Raw genomic sequence first — 16,889 nt, forward strand, 5'->3', positions numbered from 1 at the left:
TGACAGCCAGTGCTTGATCCATCTGTGTACATCCCCGCCCACCCCGTGGTTCCACAGCTTCCTAAGCAGCCTTTCATGTGGCACCTTGTCAAAGGCCTTTTGAAAATCGAGGTAAATGATGTCTATGGGTTCCCCTTTGTCCACCTGACTGCTTATTCCCTCAAAGAAGTACAGAAGGTTTGTCAGGCACGACCTTCCCTTACAGAATCCGTGCTGGCTTGTCCGCAGTAGGCCATTTTTCTCGATGTGCTCGCAAATGCTGTCCTTGATCATTGCTTCCACCATCTTCCCTATAACTGAAGTCAGGCTCACCGGCCTGTAGTTCCCGGGGTCACCTCTCGATCCCTTCTTAAAGATAGGTGTGACATTCGCCAGTTTCCAGTCCTCTGGTACCTCTCCAGTTTTCAAGGATAGGTTGCAAACATGCTGGATTGCGCCCGCTATTTCCTAACTTAGTTCCTTTAGAACCCTTGGGTGGATCCCGTCCGGTCCCGGTGATTTGCCGCTTTTCAGTCTGTCAATCTGCTTGAGTACATCCTCCCGACTTACCTCTATATTCCCCAATCTTTTGGCCTGCTCCCCACTCATGAGCTCCTCTGAGTCCGGTATATTGGACGTGTCCTCGCTCGTGAAGACCGACGAGAAGAACGTGTTCAACCTCTCAGCTACCTCTTTATTCTCCTTATCTTTTTTCATACCCATCATACTCAAAAATAATACTTAAGTTTGAGAATGTTAAACACAGTAGGAACCCTACTGAAAAGCAGTGCTAGCCATCACCAGCTTGACCCCTCACCTAATATAATGTATTATTATTTGCTCTCACAAGTTTCATTATTGGCTCTGGTTTATTCACATGGATATAATGGAAAGCTAAACATACAACTTGGACATCTTAAGTTACTCAAATTGCAATCTCAGTGGTGGAGAATCTTAGAGAGTAAACGTGTACAATGTTAAACCTAACTTAGGACCTCCTTTTTTTCTTCTTTCAGATGCACATATGAGTTGGTATATTAGCCAAATTTGAAAATATTTTACAAATGGACCAATGATGAATACACCACCCCAGTAAGGGCATGAAAGAAATTTTGATTAGTGTCCTGGGTGTATGAGGTCCTAAGTTTACTCTCTAAGATTCTTCACTACTTATAATGGAAAACTACACAGAAATAAATTACATGTAAGAGAGAGTTATTGTTTTTTCCCATCATATCTTGCATTAATCGACACAAGTAAACAAGAAATTGGAATTAGATACCTCTTCAAACTATGCAGAGATTCCTCTGCCTTCCAGCTCAAATTCTTGCTCAGTCAATAAAAAAGCAATCCTTCATTGCTGGTTTTCCCAAATGCATTTTCCTTGGTCTATACTGATGCTACTTGTAAATTCACATACTTAGCAATCTGAGGAGGACTCTGCATTAGTGATCTATGCCAGGGAAAGTATCTACTTGAAACGGAAATCAATAAATGAAAGAGAAAGCTAAACTGTCTGTACATTTTCAGTATCACAGAAACAAAGAGAGTAACTTCCAGGTCTTCAAGCAGATCAGATTCTGTAATTTTCTGATTAAGCTCTTCTGAGGGGGACAGGGAATGAATATCAGAGACTAATCTAATTAGGGTTAGACAAGAAATTAAACATTGCCAGTGCTGAGATCTCATCTTGTGTCACTTTCCATTGCACTGAGTCACTAAGATGCCGCTCCATGTTTTACGGAGGTTAAAGAAACATGGAAAGTGTAATTCAGCAGAATGTCTGCATGATCTCAAAGCAGGACATGAAGGGTTAAAGCAAGTTCCATCCATTTTAAACAAAATCACTCTAGAACTCCTTGAGGGCCGAATCCAGTCAGGTTTTCAGGATTTCCCCAATGAATATGCATTGAAAGCAGTGCATGCACATAGATCTCATGCATATTCATTGGGGAAATCCTGAAAACCCGACTGGATTCGGCCCTCAAGGAGGGACTTTGGGGACCCCTGTTCTAGAATGTTCTTCATAGTTTCAAACAAAAAGAACGTGCAATCTCTAGATTATGTTGTGAGGGTAAGGCCACAGGCAAAATGCTGCTGAGCAAAAGTGAACCACAAAATAGGAAGAGCAACCCCACATCAAGCTGGTCAGTTATGCAAAAGTTAGCAGAATGAGTGACAACTCATACTTTAGTGGCAATTTAGGGAATCCATGACACCTCTCATTCTCTCCTGCCTCTCTAAATCTTCGCTTCAGCTCTCTTTCTAGCTATCACTCCTCTTTCACTGCCCCTGTGGTCACTCTTTTTTTATTTTCATTTACCTCACTTATGTGCCTATCTGATCGGGATGCTCATGGCAAGCTATAGTAACAAAAGGGAGAAAGAAAATCCAACGTAGTCTGCAGTAAACAACAGCAACCAGAAAACAACAGACTGCAGACAATGTACAAGATGCAGGCGTTGTTTGACCCCATTTGATCGTGATTGGCGTGTGTTTGTTATCTTTTACGCAGTTTGCTTTATACCTTAACCACCATTGACCCCTGAGGAAGGCGTGTCATCCGAAACACGGACCGTGTCGGGTCCCTTGGTTGGCTATAAGCTATAGTAACAAACATAAGCTTCTCTCATTCTAGCTATTCTTTCATTTACCTCCTGCCTTCTCTTTAATCATATTTCTGCTTAACCTTCCCTTCCCTCTTCCACTCATCCTTCTTCCATTTTCAAATATGAGAATTTAAGGGCAAATTCTTTAAGAAGCGCCCAAAAGTCAAGCGCCGAATTAGGCACTGTTCAGCACGATTCAAGTAAAATTGGGTGCTGTTTAGTGAATCACGCTGAGCGGCACCTATTTTGGAGGTGCCCAATAAATAGGCCAGCTCTAGGCACAACTAAACGTTAGGCACCTATATGAGCCCTTAAGCATGCTTAAGAGCAGTGATTATGCAATATGGTGCCTAACACATAGCCACGCCCACACGTAATGTGCATAGCGCCTATTTTTTTTGAAGGCCGCCTAAATTTTTAGAGGCACCTTATTGCTGAATCGATCTTTCTTGATAGGCGCCTACGTTTCAATTATTGCTGTTTAAAAAGCTTAATTGGGCTTGTTGATCAATTTAGATAGGCACCTATTTAGTTGGGCGCCTCCGAAATAGTTGCCTAACTTTAGGCACTGGTTACAGAATTTGGGCCTTAATGTTTAAACAGTAACTTTCTGAGATTGAGCATAATGCTATGATCAAGCTTCACAGAAATCTGAATGCTGGTTTTAGCAAACTGGACAAACTGGAAATTCACAGAGTATAGACAAAGTAATATAGTACACTTCTCCCTCCAGATTCGCGGGGGATAGCGGCAGAGCTGGTCCGCGAATGGTGAAATACCGCAAATATCTTCTGGTCCGGCTCTGACCTACTCCCGCCTCCCTCCTGCCTTTCCCCCGGGCATCCCGGCCTTACCTGGTGGTCTAGCGGGCTTTTGGGGCAGAAGCGATCTTCCTACGCTCCTGTCCTGTGCAGATCGCCAATAGGAAATAGCTGCCATGAGTTCCCGTAGTCTCTCGAGACTACGACGGGAACTCCCCACAGCCATTTCCTATTGGCGATCTACACGGGGCAAGAGTGTAGGAAGATCGCTCCTGCCCCAAAAGCCCGCTAGACCACCAGGTAAGGCCGGGACGCCGGGGGAAGGCTAAACTGTGGGGTTTTATTCTTTTTTCCCCTCCCCCCCCAAATTGCGAATATGTGAAATCGCGATTGCCAAAACCGCGAATGAGGAGGGGGAAATGTAAGTCAGAGAACAAATTGGTATAACCTGACAATTTTACAACTTACAATACTTCCTTCATCTTTTTCTTCTCACACAAACATACAAAACTATGGTAATCAAGTCTTCCTCTTCTCCCTTCCATAACAAAAAGCATTTATAGCCTAATTCTGTAAGTGGCACATGACGTGGCGGGTTTCTGGAAAACAGACACCTGTCACATGTCAATCATGGACAGGTATCGCTTACACAATCACGACTAGCAAGGACCCTAGGCGCTAGAAATGTAGACCAGGGTTGTACAGGCCTACATTTCCAGTAACTATGGTCCTTGTAGAATCGCGGCCAGTGGTGCCTAGTGATGCTGAAGTCTGGAGCCACTCCTAAACATGCCGACTTTCAGGCATCACTAGGTGCCGGTCCCGGAGGGCACCTAGCGGAGCCTAATTTTTATAAATGTGTTTTTAACGGTGCAACCAATTATTGTGTTATTTAAAACCAATTAAAACACTTAAATTAGGCGCTGATAGGCATACTTTTGGCGACCTCTCAGAATTAGATCCTTAGCACATTTTAGATGAATTAACAGTAGAGTACCACTTACCAATTATCCATATAACTTCAACAAACCCCCTGTTTTACTAAGGTGCGCTATGCGTTTTAGCGCATGTTAAATATATGCACACGCTAAGCGTCCATAGACTAACATGCATGCGCTAGCGTTTAACGCATGGTTAGTATGCGCTAAGATTTAGCACGTGCTAAAACGCTTAGCGCACCTTTGTAGAAGGAGCCCTATGTGTTAAAAAGTTATATATGCATTGTATAAATAAACATATTTCAAAAGCTACATAATCTAGAGGACCCTTTCCCTAAGTTGTGCTTAACACACGGGAAAACACTTAGGGCCGTATTCTATATATGATGCCTACAAAAATTGGTGCTGAAAAGAATGGTGCTCAGCATGATTCTATAAAATGCCTCTGAAGTTATGTGCAGCTTATAGAATCACACTTAGCGTCTATACATATGACTAACATTTAGGTGCACTCTTTAGGCCAATGAAAACCAGGCCTAAGTACTTGCACCTAAGATGTACAAGGATCAGACGAATTCTATAACAGTGCGCCTAACTTTTAAGAATGCCCATGATCCATCCATGCTCCTCCCCTGGCCATGCCCTCTTTTGAATATCAACCCCCCAACTTTCTTTCCTTTGTTTTTTCAGTTTTGGGTTTTCTTATTCATTCTCTCCTCTGATCTCATCTTGCATGACTTCTCCTGCCTCCAAGTGTTGGTTCTCCTTTTTATTTACCTTTTTTTCTCTATCTCCTTGCCCCATTTAGCCTTCCACTTTTCCCTTCCCACTGAACCTTGTTTTCTTATATCCTTTTATTTCTCTGTTCCATCTCTCCTTTTTTGGAGCTTCATATTTCACTTTTCAGCTTCCTGATCAATCATGCACCATCTCTCCGTCGTTATCGTTCTTGCTACCTCTTTTCAGATGCAGAAGATGAGCCTCTTGATTAGAGCAGTAGGCTGAGAACCAGGGAAGGAAGAGTTCAATTTCTACTGTAGCCACATGATCCTGGATAGTCAATTTGCCCTTAACTACTTTAGATACAAACTTATCCCCCTCCCTTTTTATCAAGCAGCACTGCTGAGCAGTGTGAGCTAAATGCCGAGCCACCCATTGTAATATTATGGGCGGCTTGGCATTTAGCTTATGCTACTCAGCAGTGTGGCTTGATAAAAGGGGGGCTAGATTATAAGCACTCTGGGGACAGGAAAATACCTGCTGTACTTGCCTTGATCTACTGAGAAAAGCATGAGCTAAATGTAAAATCCCTTCTCCTCTCAACTATTTTCAGCCTTTCATCTGTCCTAAACTTGCTGCATTCGACATTCATTCCAGGCATTCATCACTCTCTCATTAAGGAAGTATTTCTTGATATTTCTGCTGCACTTCCCTACATTCTGTGACCTCTTGTCCTTGAGCTTCTTTTTCTAAGGAAAATACTCCCTTCTTGTATCTTACAAAAATCTGTTCATTATTTTTCTATCCATTGTTTATCAGTAGTTAGCACTGCAGGAATAATTAATGTGGACCCATAAGCCATTTCCAGTTAAAAATTGGAGTGACTTAATACTAAGAGGCCTATGTATAAGAAGTCATGCTAATTTTTTAAAGAAAACCCATGCTAAAACATTGAATGTGTATGCTAAAATGCCATGCAATCAGTAATGGAGTAACATTTTTTGTTAGCCACGGCAGGCACATGGGATCTCTTACGGAGAGGAGGAGATAGTAGATGTTGTGGATGAGCAGACGGGACAGGCCATTGCCATGTTTCTATGGGTTCGGATAGGAAGGACTGAGCTTTGACAGAAACTCCAGTATTTGGAACCTAAGGACAGTACCGGGCAGACCTCCATGATCCAGTAATATCAAAGAAAGTGCAACTACTGGGCAGACGTTAAAAGTTAATCCATAGGTCATGAATAAGATTATTTGCATGTTAAAAAATAAAATTGCAGCTTCCATTCACGAATAGGTTCTATGTGCTAAATGGTGTGATGCTGCAACAGAACAGGGGACAAATATTAAAACTGAGCATGCAGAGTCCTCTTTCTCCTGACTTAAACCCGCTTTTTGTAAAGCTGTATAAAAATAAACCTGCCTCAGGGCGGCAATGGGAGTGCATTTGGATCCCAAGGCGAGGAGATGAAAGAAGAGACTTCCAGAAAAGGAAAATAACAGATCACAAGCACATCTCGGATAACTACAAGATACTAAAAGGAGCCTCAGTGAGTTTCACCACATCCATCCCATGAATGCCAGGGAGGAAAATCTGTCAGCTTTGAGTTAGAAGGAGATCGGCATTCAACCATTCCTCTTCGAGGATCACTCTAGTTTTGAAGCAGTTTAAGTGCTGGCATGTGCTTCATCTCTCGAAGCTGCCCCACTCTTCTGAGGTATCTACTCCATTCATACTATGTGGGAGCCATTAATTACAAGGCTACGGACCAGAAGTGGAAGAGCTGAAAATAAGGGGAAGAGAATGCCTAATCAAAATGCCTTCTAATCGCCCTTTGATGCCTTCTGTGAAGGACTTAGGCTCAACTGCAGCTTTATTTCCGCTACACCACCTGTCTTGCCGATTGCATGTAGCGATGAGGCAATGTAGGGCACAGAACACATGTAGTACAATGTCTCAGCACAACTGTATTTGAATGGAGTACGCTGGATGAACCTTTATTTGCAAAAGGTTAAAACAATGTGCAATAGCCACAGCAATGTTTGAACAAGACCAATAGTTTGAAAATATATTCTCTTGCCTAAATAAGGTGGAATACTTTTGTAAATGCTCAAAAGTGTGTCTTATCTGTCTCTCTCTCATTCACCCCCTCTGCTCTATTTCTTCCTTGCTCTCGAATCTACACCTTCAGCACTTCTAACTCGAATAGCCCATCTCTTCCAGAAGGAATTTCCAATGCATTCTGTTTGTTAAGCGGCTGAAACCGAGTACTATACACGCCTAGTCCAATGCAGGAATAACATTTTAGACCCTAGTGAGAATTTGCTAAATAGTGCATGAAAGCGATCAGACCATGCATGCTCTTTAGCATTTACCTGTTCAAGTCTCGTTTGCATCTGCTATGCCTTCATTTGCATGTGCACATACTGGGCCCACACGCTCTCTTTGTGGATTCAGTGTTCATTGTGAAGCCTTCATGTATCACACGCTATTTGCTGTGCATGCTAAACTGTCTTAGTGTGCATGTTAAGCTTTTCGTACATATTCTATGTCTGGAGAATGCCACATCGATTTGTTTTTAATGGAAAATGTGAAAACATGCCGCCTCTATTCTAGCACAAGTTTCTCTCTCTTCACTGGTTTTCTGCACATTAAATTTAGTTATATCTATGAAGTTATTCCATCCATGACTCAGAAGCCATGTCGCCACAACTTTGTGGTTGAAAATCCCTTTTTCACCTAATTAGTTATTATATTGTTAAAATATACTTTAAAACTTACAATTCTCTCTGGACAATGTCTCCCTATTATCTGATGATATCGCTACTGTAAAAAATATTCTATTGCAGTACTTTTTTCATTAGAGGACCATTTTAAATATCCTTGCTTTACAAACTTCCAATACCATATTTGTTTCAGCCATCATTAATATTGACTACATAGTACAATAGTAAACTTCAGCATAGTTTGAAGTTGACAGAATCAAGCAAATTCTCAAAATCTGCCTGCCTTATCTTCCTGTCTTATATCATATTATTTGGTGCAGTACTGGTACAGGAAATGATAAGCTACTTACAAAAGACAATGATGTCAGAAAGAATCCAGTCAGGATCTACTGATGCTTAATTCACTCACCCTCTTGTGACTTCAGCACAGATGCTATCAGTTCCCTGCATGTTGGTCTATTAAGAATGGGGGTGAAGTACGAAGAAGCAGAAATATGCAGCGTCCCTTTTATTGTAGGCCTGCCCTGGGTCACTACTGAGTAGGGACTTTTAAGTGTGGCAAATCCTGCCTAGTGGCTTTAAAAATCAGATGATCCATTAAAGATGTTGCAGCTCATACTTCATCTGCTTTCTCCTACTGCTTAGATTAGGCATCCATCAAGGTCCCATAGAGAGAAGAAAACATATTATCCACCAGGTTGCCCATCTTGTGGGAAGAGAGACTACTTCTGTTGGTGTCCTTAATAGCAGTCTAGATTTGAGAACAATTTCCATCCTTAGATTCTCATAGTACCGCACCCAGAACTAAAAACATGTCTAGTCACAGTGTGACCACAAGCCACAGCTCACTGAGACTGGATATCAATTTACCAGGCAGGAAGTAGAAACCTCGGGGAAGGTCTAGTGTTCTTTCAATGCTCAGATGACAACAGCAATATGGTGTCCATCAACCCTGTGCCACTACCTCAGCTTGCATCCCTTAAGTCTTGAAGAAGGAAAAACAAACATTGTATGGGTGAATAGTGTTATACATATTGTTTATGGATACAATGTCATTTTAATGGTGTCTAAGGCTTGTAACCAAGAGCTATCTAAAATACTGGAAGCACTTTTGCTTATTCTTGAAATACTAAAATGGAGCAGCATGAGCTTTTTAGCCACTGGAACTGGGAAGGGAAGCTTGGCTGGGTGATAGGTGATTATTAATTGGATTTAATACTGAGAGAGTATATGCAAAGGCTGAGGGCACCATGCCATCTTCACAGAACAAGACCCTAACAGCTAACTGACGTACAAGAACTGCAAAGTGAAACTGTAAGAAGAACACATATTAAGGACCAAGGAAAGCTTGCTAAGGTGCTACTTCTAAATCTAACTTGTTTCTTGTTTGACCCTTCCCCTGGGTGTGCATCAGTCATCATCTAGGGCCTCTGTTTTGATTTCATTGGCTCCTTGCCGGGCCAGTGCCAAGATGGTATGGTTGACGGCTGCCATTTCCACAGCTAAGGAGATAGGGTCCTGGTGGTCACTATGGCTGGTGCTGTCATCCTACGCATACAGGAATACAAAATAAAAAAGAAGTACTGTTAATTGATTTTAAATATAAATCCAGTAACATCGCTATTGCAATTTCATAGGCAGCAAAAATATTACATAAGCAAAAACACTGGCTAGTAACCTGAAAAAATTGTTAAGAAATGGGTTGAGTTGCAAGGTCAATCAATTATGCATAACACACATCTCTGTTGAAGGCTCAAGAAGTGTACTAGTGACTTATCTCTACAGTAAAAACACAGAGTTGTGTTATATCAAGGAGACTTAGACCCTTGAAAAGACAGATTTTTCCTATTAAAATTATTTATAGTATGGGAAGAGGCTGGAAACCAAAAGTCAGTTAGTTTTACCTTGGTTACTGGAAAAATATTGGTGACTTTACGAAAGGCAAAGATTGTGACACATTCAACAAAGTGCAGGATCCCAGGCAACATGGTTTTATCAGAGGGAAATCGTGTCACACCAGTCTGATCAAGGGCATCTGAATGCCACTTACCTGGATTTCAATAAGGCTTTTAATACTGTACAGCAAGCATGTCAAACTTGCAGCCCACAACAAACATCTTTGTGGCCCAGCCAATGTAATCCAATAAGTCATAACTAGAGTCGTGAAATTTCTCCTGCAATCCATTGGCGCCGAGCAGTTGCCTATCTAAGCCAGTTGAAAACAACAATACATTGTACGAATATAACCGGTTGCTTATTCTTATTAAGTACTATGATGCGGACACCTTTGGTACCCGAGACAAGTTCGCGCCTCTAGTCATAATGCACCATTTCCCCCCACTAATACTAGCAGTGAATCAGATGATAATAATACCTACCACATCATTAGTCTTATATTGACTTACTTGGTACACCTAACAGGAAATATTTCACCTTCGGAGTACAATAAATATACGAGTATAGGTTTATTTACGTTATTAATTTGTGCAATTATTCTGTGTCTGGTAAGTTACTATTTAAGAAAAGATATTGATTTTTATTAAAATGTTTTATTTTTTTGTGTTAACAATTACTTATTTATTTCAGCTCTTTGTATTCAGTATGGGGCTCATAATCGAAACGGAAATATGTCTAAAAACCGGCCTACATCGGATGATCAGTAAGAAAAGTCATCCAAGTGCCAATAATCAAACCGGGTTTTAGAGGTATCTAAAAACGACTTAGGCCTTTTCAGTGCTGCTGTACGACCAAAGCTAAAAAGGGCGTTTTAGGAGGAGTGGTGAGGGCGGGATTTGGGCGGGACGTCGGCTGATCTAAACTTAGTCGTACTGCAAGTATAACCGAAGGTTTAACGAGGCTGCCTGGACAGAATTTGTACGTTGTGACTTAGGCCATGTAAAACCAGGTCTAAGTGCCAAAAAAGGTGTCCAAAGTGACCAGATAACCACTGCAGACACAAAGTATAGACCCATACACACTGCCCCAGTGATCACTAACCTCCCCACACCACCATAAAAATCAGAATAAAAACGTACATACCTGCCTCCATAACATCAGCACCTGGCATAGCAAAGCCTAGTAGAGCAGCAGAACAGAGGTGGCTTAAGGCTGTGAGGGGTGGGCTAGTGAACCATAGAGAGGAGGACCCAGGCCCATAAGCCACTCTAACTACTGCATTTATGGTGGAACATATCCACCCCTCAAACCCTACTGTACTGCCATATAGGTGCCACCTGCAGCCGTGAGGACTATTGGGGTGGCAGACAGGTGGGTCTAGTAGGTTTGGGGGGGGCTCACCATGACCTATAAGAGAGTTTATGTGGCACCCTTTTTGTGAAGTTCACAGCAGTGCCCTGTAAGGTGTCCCACTACTCTGTTGCCATGTCTAGGTGTCCAGTCCATTACTTTGCAGGCCCCTCCCATGTCCAAAAAGTCCTTTTCTAGACATTTTTGACTTGGATGAATTTTTGGACGAGAATGGGGTATAAAGATAAACGACTTAGCAGTCTGGCCGATCAAACAGCTGGACATAGTTAGACAACTCTCGAAAAACAAAATGTTTTGAACTATTTTTTGAGAATAGATTTTAGACACTGCCGACTTTGGGCAACTAGCAACTTAGGCCCAAAACGGACTTAGACGTATCTTTTGATTATGGGAATTGGAGTATTTTTGATGTGTAGTAAAAGATAAAATAATTTGTTTGATATGTAATAATGCTATTAGTGTGTCAAAGTTATATAACATTAAATGGCACTATGAACAGCATAAATTAAAATTTGACAATTATGAAGGATTAATGAGACAAGAAAAGTTGAAAGAGCTCAAGATGGGACTGAAAAAACAACTGTTCATGTTTACTAAAGTATCACAAGAAAGTGAAACGGCAGTGCATGCCTTGTCAGAGTTGATAGCTAAACACTCGAAATCTTTTACCGAAGGTGATTTACCAAAGGTGATGTCGTCAAGGAATGTCTAATTAAACTGCAGAAATTGTTTGTCCTGGAAGTGTGAACATTTTTCAAACAATCTCTTTGTCTCAAAATACAGTTGCAGAAAGAATTACCGTACTGATTTGGCTGGCAATTTAAGTGATCAGATTAAAGCAAAATCATCTAGTTTCAAAGCTTTTTCCGTTGTCAGTGACGAGAGTACGGACATTGGGGACATAGCTCAATTAGCTGTGTTTCTTCGTGCTTGTGACACGAATTTCAACATTTTTGAGGAATTATTGGAACTAGTACTACAATGGGACAGGATATATTTAATTGTGTTTATGAACTTCTGCAAAAATACAATTTACCTCTGTCAAAACTAACTTCTGTAGCTACAGATGAAGCTCCTTCAGTGGCTGGAAAAAACAATGGCATTACTGCAAAAAAACCATAGTGAAACTTGTGACGGATCCAAGATTCATCATACTCATTGCATTATACATCAAGAAGTATTATGCACAAAGGTAATAAACATGGAAAATATGCTGACATTTGTCAAAAAAAATTAATTTCATAAGATCTTGAGGGTAAATTAGCGACAATTCTCTGCTTTCTTAAGTGAATTAGAAAGCGAATATTCTGGTTTGTTCTACTTTATTGAGGTACGTTGGCTATCCTGCTCCAATGTCCTTAAACAATTCTGGGACTTGAAAGAAGAAATATGTCAGTTTTTAATAACTAAAAATCAAGACACAAGGTTGTTTTCTGATCCAGTATGGTTACAAGATTTATCCTTCATGGTTGATATAACAAAACACTTAAACGATTTCAATTTAAAACTGCAAGGAAAAGATCAGATTATTACGAACATGTGTGATCAAATTAAAGCATTCTAATATAAGCTAGTTCTTTGGGAAAAGCAGTTGAAAAATGAAGATTTAATGCACTTTCCAAAATGCAACATAAACAAATCAAGTTTAGGTGAAATTGCATCATATCAAAAATAAGCAGAAAACATTTTAAGCCTTCCAACTGAGATTGAAACAAGATTTGCAGATTTTAAATCTTTGGTAGACAAGTTTTGATTTTCTCAATAAATATAGAATCAGTACCTAATCATATGCAAATGGAAGTAACTGAGATCCAGTGCGATTCAGATTTGAAGACAAAATACAGTGAAGTTGGCTTGCTTGAATTTTACAAATATTTGCCAACCAGGTTTGAAAATACTCAAACTCGCATATGAAATTATTCCCATGTTTGGAAGTACTTATTTACACTTATGAAAGGAAATAAGTCTCCTATCAGATCCAGAATTACCGACATTCACCTTGGATCAGTTTTAAAAGTAATCACTGTGGACAAGATTTCCCCGAAATATGAAAAATAGTAGCAGAGAAGAGTTGCCAAGAGTCAGGAAGAAAACATTCATTTTATCGCTGCTGTTGTTCTTTTTTTTAGTCTGTACTTTTTGAAATAAATCTAAGTTTCTAAGAAAAATAACATTTTTGTGGCGCACATAAACTTAAACCTTGTTTATTTGGCCCGTGTCAGCCTTTGAGTTTGACATGCTTGCTGTAGAGCACAGGTTGCCAAAAAATAAACTGAGCAGCCTAGAAGTGGGTTCAAAGGTGGTGGAATAGATTAAAAACAGGTTGAATGATAGACAAAACAGGATAATGATAAATAATATTCACTCTGAGGAAAGAGCGGTAATTAGAGGTGGGTTGAGAACCAGGAAAGCCAAGGTTCAAAACCTGAATCTCCCAATGATTGATCTTTCGTGCAACTTCAGCCAAATTACTTCACTTCCATTGCCTCAGCTACAAGCTTAAGGGCCTTTTAACTAAAGTTTAGCGCATGCTAACAGACATTAGCGTGTACTAGTTTCTTATTAGTTTCAAGTTTATTAGGATTTTATATACCGCCTATCAAGGTTATCTAAGCGGTTTTTACAATCAGGTACTCAAGCATTTTCCCTCTGTCCCGGTGGGCTCACCATCTATCTAATGTACCTGGGGCTATGGAGGATTAAGTGACTTGCCCAGAGTCACAAGGCGCAGCGTGGGGTTTGAACCCACAACCCCAGGGTGCTGAGGCTGTAGATCCAACGACTGCGCCACACACTCCTCCTAAATGCTATGTAACCCACAGGGATAAAATAGAATATGCAACAATTAGCGAGTGCTAATGTCTGTTAGCATATGTTAAGCTTTAGTAAAAGGGTCCCTTAGATTGTAACCAAACAACAAAAAGGGCGAGAGAGATGCTCTAATAACCAAATTACGAGATGTGTTCGGCGAGCGTCACGGTCTCAGTCGCGTTCGCCAAAACACATCTTGCGTTCTTTCAGTTTTAGCAAGACTCACCCCCTCTTCAATTAAACTGCACTAGCAGTTTGTAGTACAGAGAGCGCGCTGAATGGCTTGCGCTGCTCCTGACGCACATAAGAACTCTATGAGCGTCGGGAGCAGCACGGGCCATTCAGCGTGGCTCACTGCGCTAAAAACTGCTATCGCAATTTTGTAGAAGAGGGGATCAGTGTCCCCTGATGAAGGCACACCCTTATGTCGAAACTTGGATCCCTGTTGGGACACAATGTTTTTAAACAATAAATTGTAATTTGGTTATTAGGACATCTCTCTTGCCTTTTTTGTGGTTTGGTGTTTCCCTTAGATTGTAAGCCATCTGGGCATAGGGAACATATTTACTGTGCCTGAATGTAACTTCATTAGAGCTACCAGTAAAAAAGCATGGGCTAAATTAAAAAGAATCAATTTAATTTGGTCCAAATGCCAATTCAGCTCAAGATTTTTGTATGAAATATTATAGAAAGATTAAGAGGGGGAGACACAAGAGAAACATTTAAAAACCTCAACAGATATAAATCAAACATAGGCAGCAAATCTTTTCCATCCAGGGGGTACAGAAAGGATAAAAATATTTCTATATGAAAGGGGTAATAAGCATATGGAAAGAGCTCCGACAGACAAAAATGGAGTCAAAAACCATAAAATAATTTTTCAAAAAGCATAGGATAAGCATGGTGGATCCCTAATTGCAAAGGCACTAGGGTAATCTATAAAGGAGCAGCGGTTCCAGCCCAAACCAGCAATGGATTTCCAAAAAGTAATTAGGAAAACATGGAAAGAAGAGATGAGCTGGTAGATGTGGTATGTGAGGGGCAATTCTAAAATCTAAGTGCCCCTTGAGAACACACGTGTCTAGAATACTAACATTTGCTCACATATATGTACACTTAGGGAGGGATTCATCAAGGGGTGTTAACCAATTTAGTGCATGTTAGATGCTAAGATGCCCATTATATTCCTATGGGCATCTTAACGTGTAGAACACGCCAACACAGTTAGTGTCCCTTGATAAATTCCCTCCTTACACGTATAGGTGCTAACAGGGTGCCTAAGCAATATTCTGCAAATACTCATTACATTTACATATCATGCGTTTGCAAGGGGGAATGCATAGATGGCCAGGGCTCCCAATTTCATGCGTATTGTGTAACTACAGAATACTGTAAATTATGTGCATCCTTGCTGCCCACACTTACATCAGATCTATGGCTGGTGTAACTGCAAGTGCTCAAATGCCAACTGCACCAATACTGAATTACTCTAGTATTCTGTAATGAAATCTGGGCGCCTAGGTTCTATTATAGAATAGGCTCCTACTGCATGTCCTTGAGGCACCTAGTTATAGAACTGCCTCTATGTCAAGTAAGAAATAGCTTTTGTGGGGAAACAAACTATACTCTAGAAATTCCACATGTGGTAAGGAGTATAGCAGTGAGGGTTTATTACCATCCTCCCAACCAGGATGGTGAAACAGAGATTATTCAAGCTACTAGATGTTGAAAACCAATAATGGAAGATTCCAATTACCCAGAAAATCATATAAATTGTTGTTCTATCAAAACAATTGAATACAAAGAAAACTATATTTAACCAGTAGAGGAGAAAAAAGATCTCAAATCACTTAAAGGCTTTTGACTTAATTTGTTGCAGATTGACGTTGATCTTATCATCAGTCATTAAAAAAACCAAACCCCGCAATATTGGAGCGTTCTGATATAGAAATGGTTTCTCCAGCGACACTGTTGATTACAGTAGCCTTAGCACCAGATAAAAACTGGTTGCTTAGGCTTTTCTTCAAAAATAGACTTAAGAAATTTATGGGACTTAAAATATTGATTTTTCCAGATCTGGCTCGAGAAACACAAAAAAGGAGACGTGAATTTCTTCTTTTAAAACCAGGGGTTATAGCTTTGGGGGCGACTTTTTATCTTCGACACCCTTGTAAATGTGTTATACAATATAGTATGAAAAAATATGTTTTCTTTGATCCAAGCCAGTTGACAACATTTTTGTCTACAGCACCTCAGGTTTAAGGGGGAATAAGAGGATAATTGATTTTTTGTTGACCTGTCTCTGCCTAAAGGGCCTATTTTCTTTTATATAACAACTTAGTTTGTTTAAATTACTTTAATCATCCGCTTTCCATGCCTTGGATCCATATAGTGGACTAGAGTTGAAGTTAAGCTATAATGATTTTTCTTGTAAAAAGTCTGGGAGTAGAAATGTTTATATTAGTACTTTATTGGCTTATCTTTATTTTTCTGTACAAGTGATACTTGAATTGTAAATTGAAAATATAAATAAATTAGAAAAAAAAAAAAAAAACCCAAACCAAAAACTACATTACTACTGTAAATTTAAACATTATGGGGTCCTTTTACAAAGCTGCAGCAAAAAGTAGACTCAGCGCAGCTTTACCCGTGTTTTTTCCACACCCTAAGGCCACTCTTTACTGCAGTCAGAAAATAGCTGATTTTCCTGTTTCCAGTTTAAAGTCATGCGCTAATGTTGCCATTAGCGCACAGCCATTAACAAAAATGAGCATATAACTAATCCTGTGCTAATCAGCTAATGTATGGTAATAAAGCTTCACTAACTGGCTAGTGTGGACACACCCCCTCTCTGCCCTCAGACTCGCTCCCTAGGCAAAAAAATTAATTTAATTTTTTAATGCACACACATGTCAAAAATGCTGTGGGATGCCTCAGTGCACCCTACAGTATGCCATGTTAAGTCTGCACTAGTGTTTACCGTGGCTTGGTAAAAGTGCCCTTAAATTTTGATATAAAGTTTTACTTTTTTTTCTTTTTAAAACTTTGATATATTTTTTACTTTTTAAAAAAATGAT

The 16,889-nt window shown here is 40.1% G+C and overlaps 1 protein-coding gene across 10 annotated transcripts in view; it reads right to left on the reverse strand.

The window, feature by feature from the left end:
• Positions 1-3,687: 3,687 nt before the first annotated feature.
• The window catches only part of HMBOX1 (homeobox containing 1), a 425,772-nt gene continuing 412,570 nt past the window's right edge, over positions 3,688-16,889 (reverse strand). For 8 of the 10 annotated variants that reach the window (XM_033938850.1, XM_033938859.1, XM_033938852.1 and 5 more), the window contains one exon: positions 3,688-9,282. In XM_033938850.1, coding sequence (XP_033794741.1) covers positions 9,145-9,282 — 138 coding nt within the window. In that variant the 3' untranslated portion in view covers positions 3,688-9,144. The remainder of the gene's footprint in view (positions 9,283-16,889) is intronic. The other 2 variants (XM_033938855.1, XM_033938854.1) reach the window with 2 other exon arrangements.

Source organism: Geotrypetes seraphini, chromosome 3 (assembly GCF_902459505.1).
Source record: "Geotrypetes seraphini chromosome 3, aGeoSer1.1, whole genome shotgun sequence".
NCBI lineage: Eukaryota > Metazoa > Chordata > Amphibia > Gymnophiona > Dermophiidae > Geotrypetes > Geotrypetes seraphini.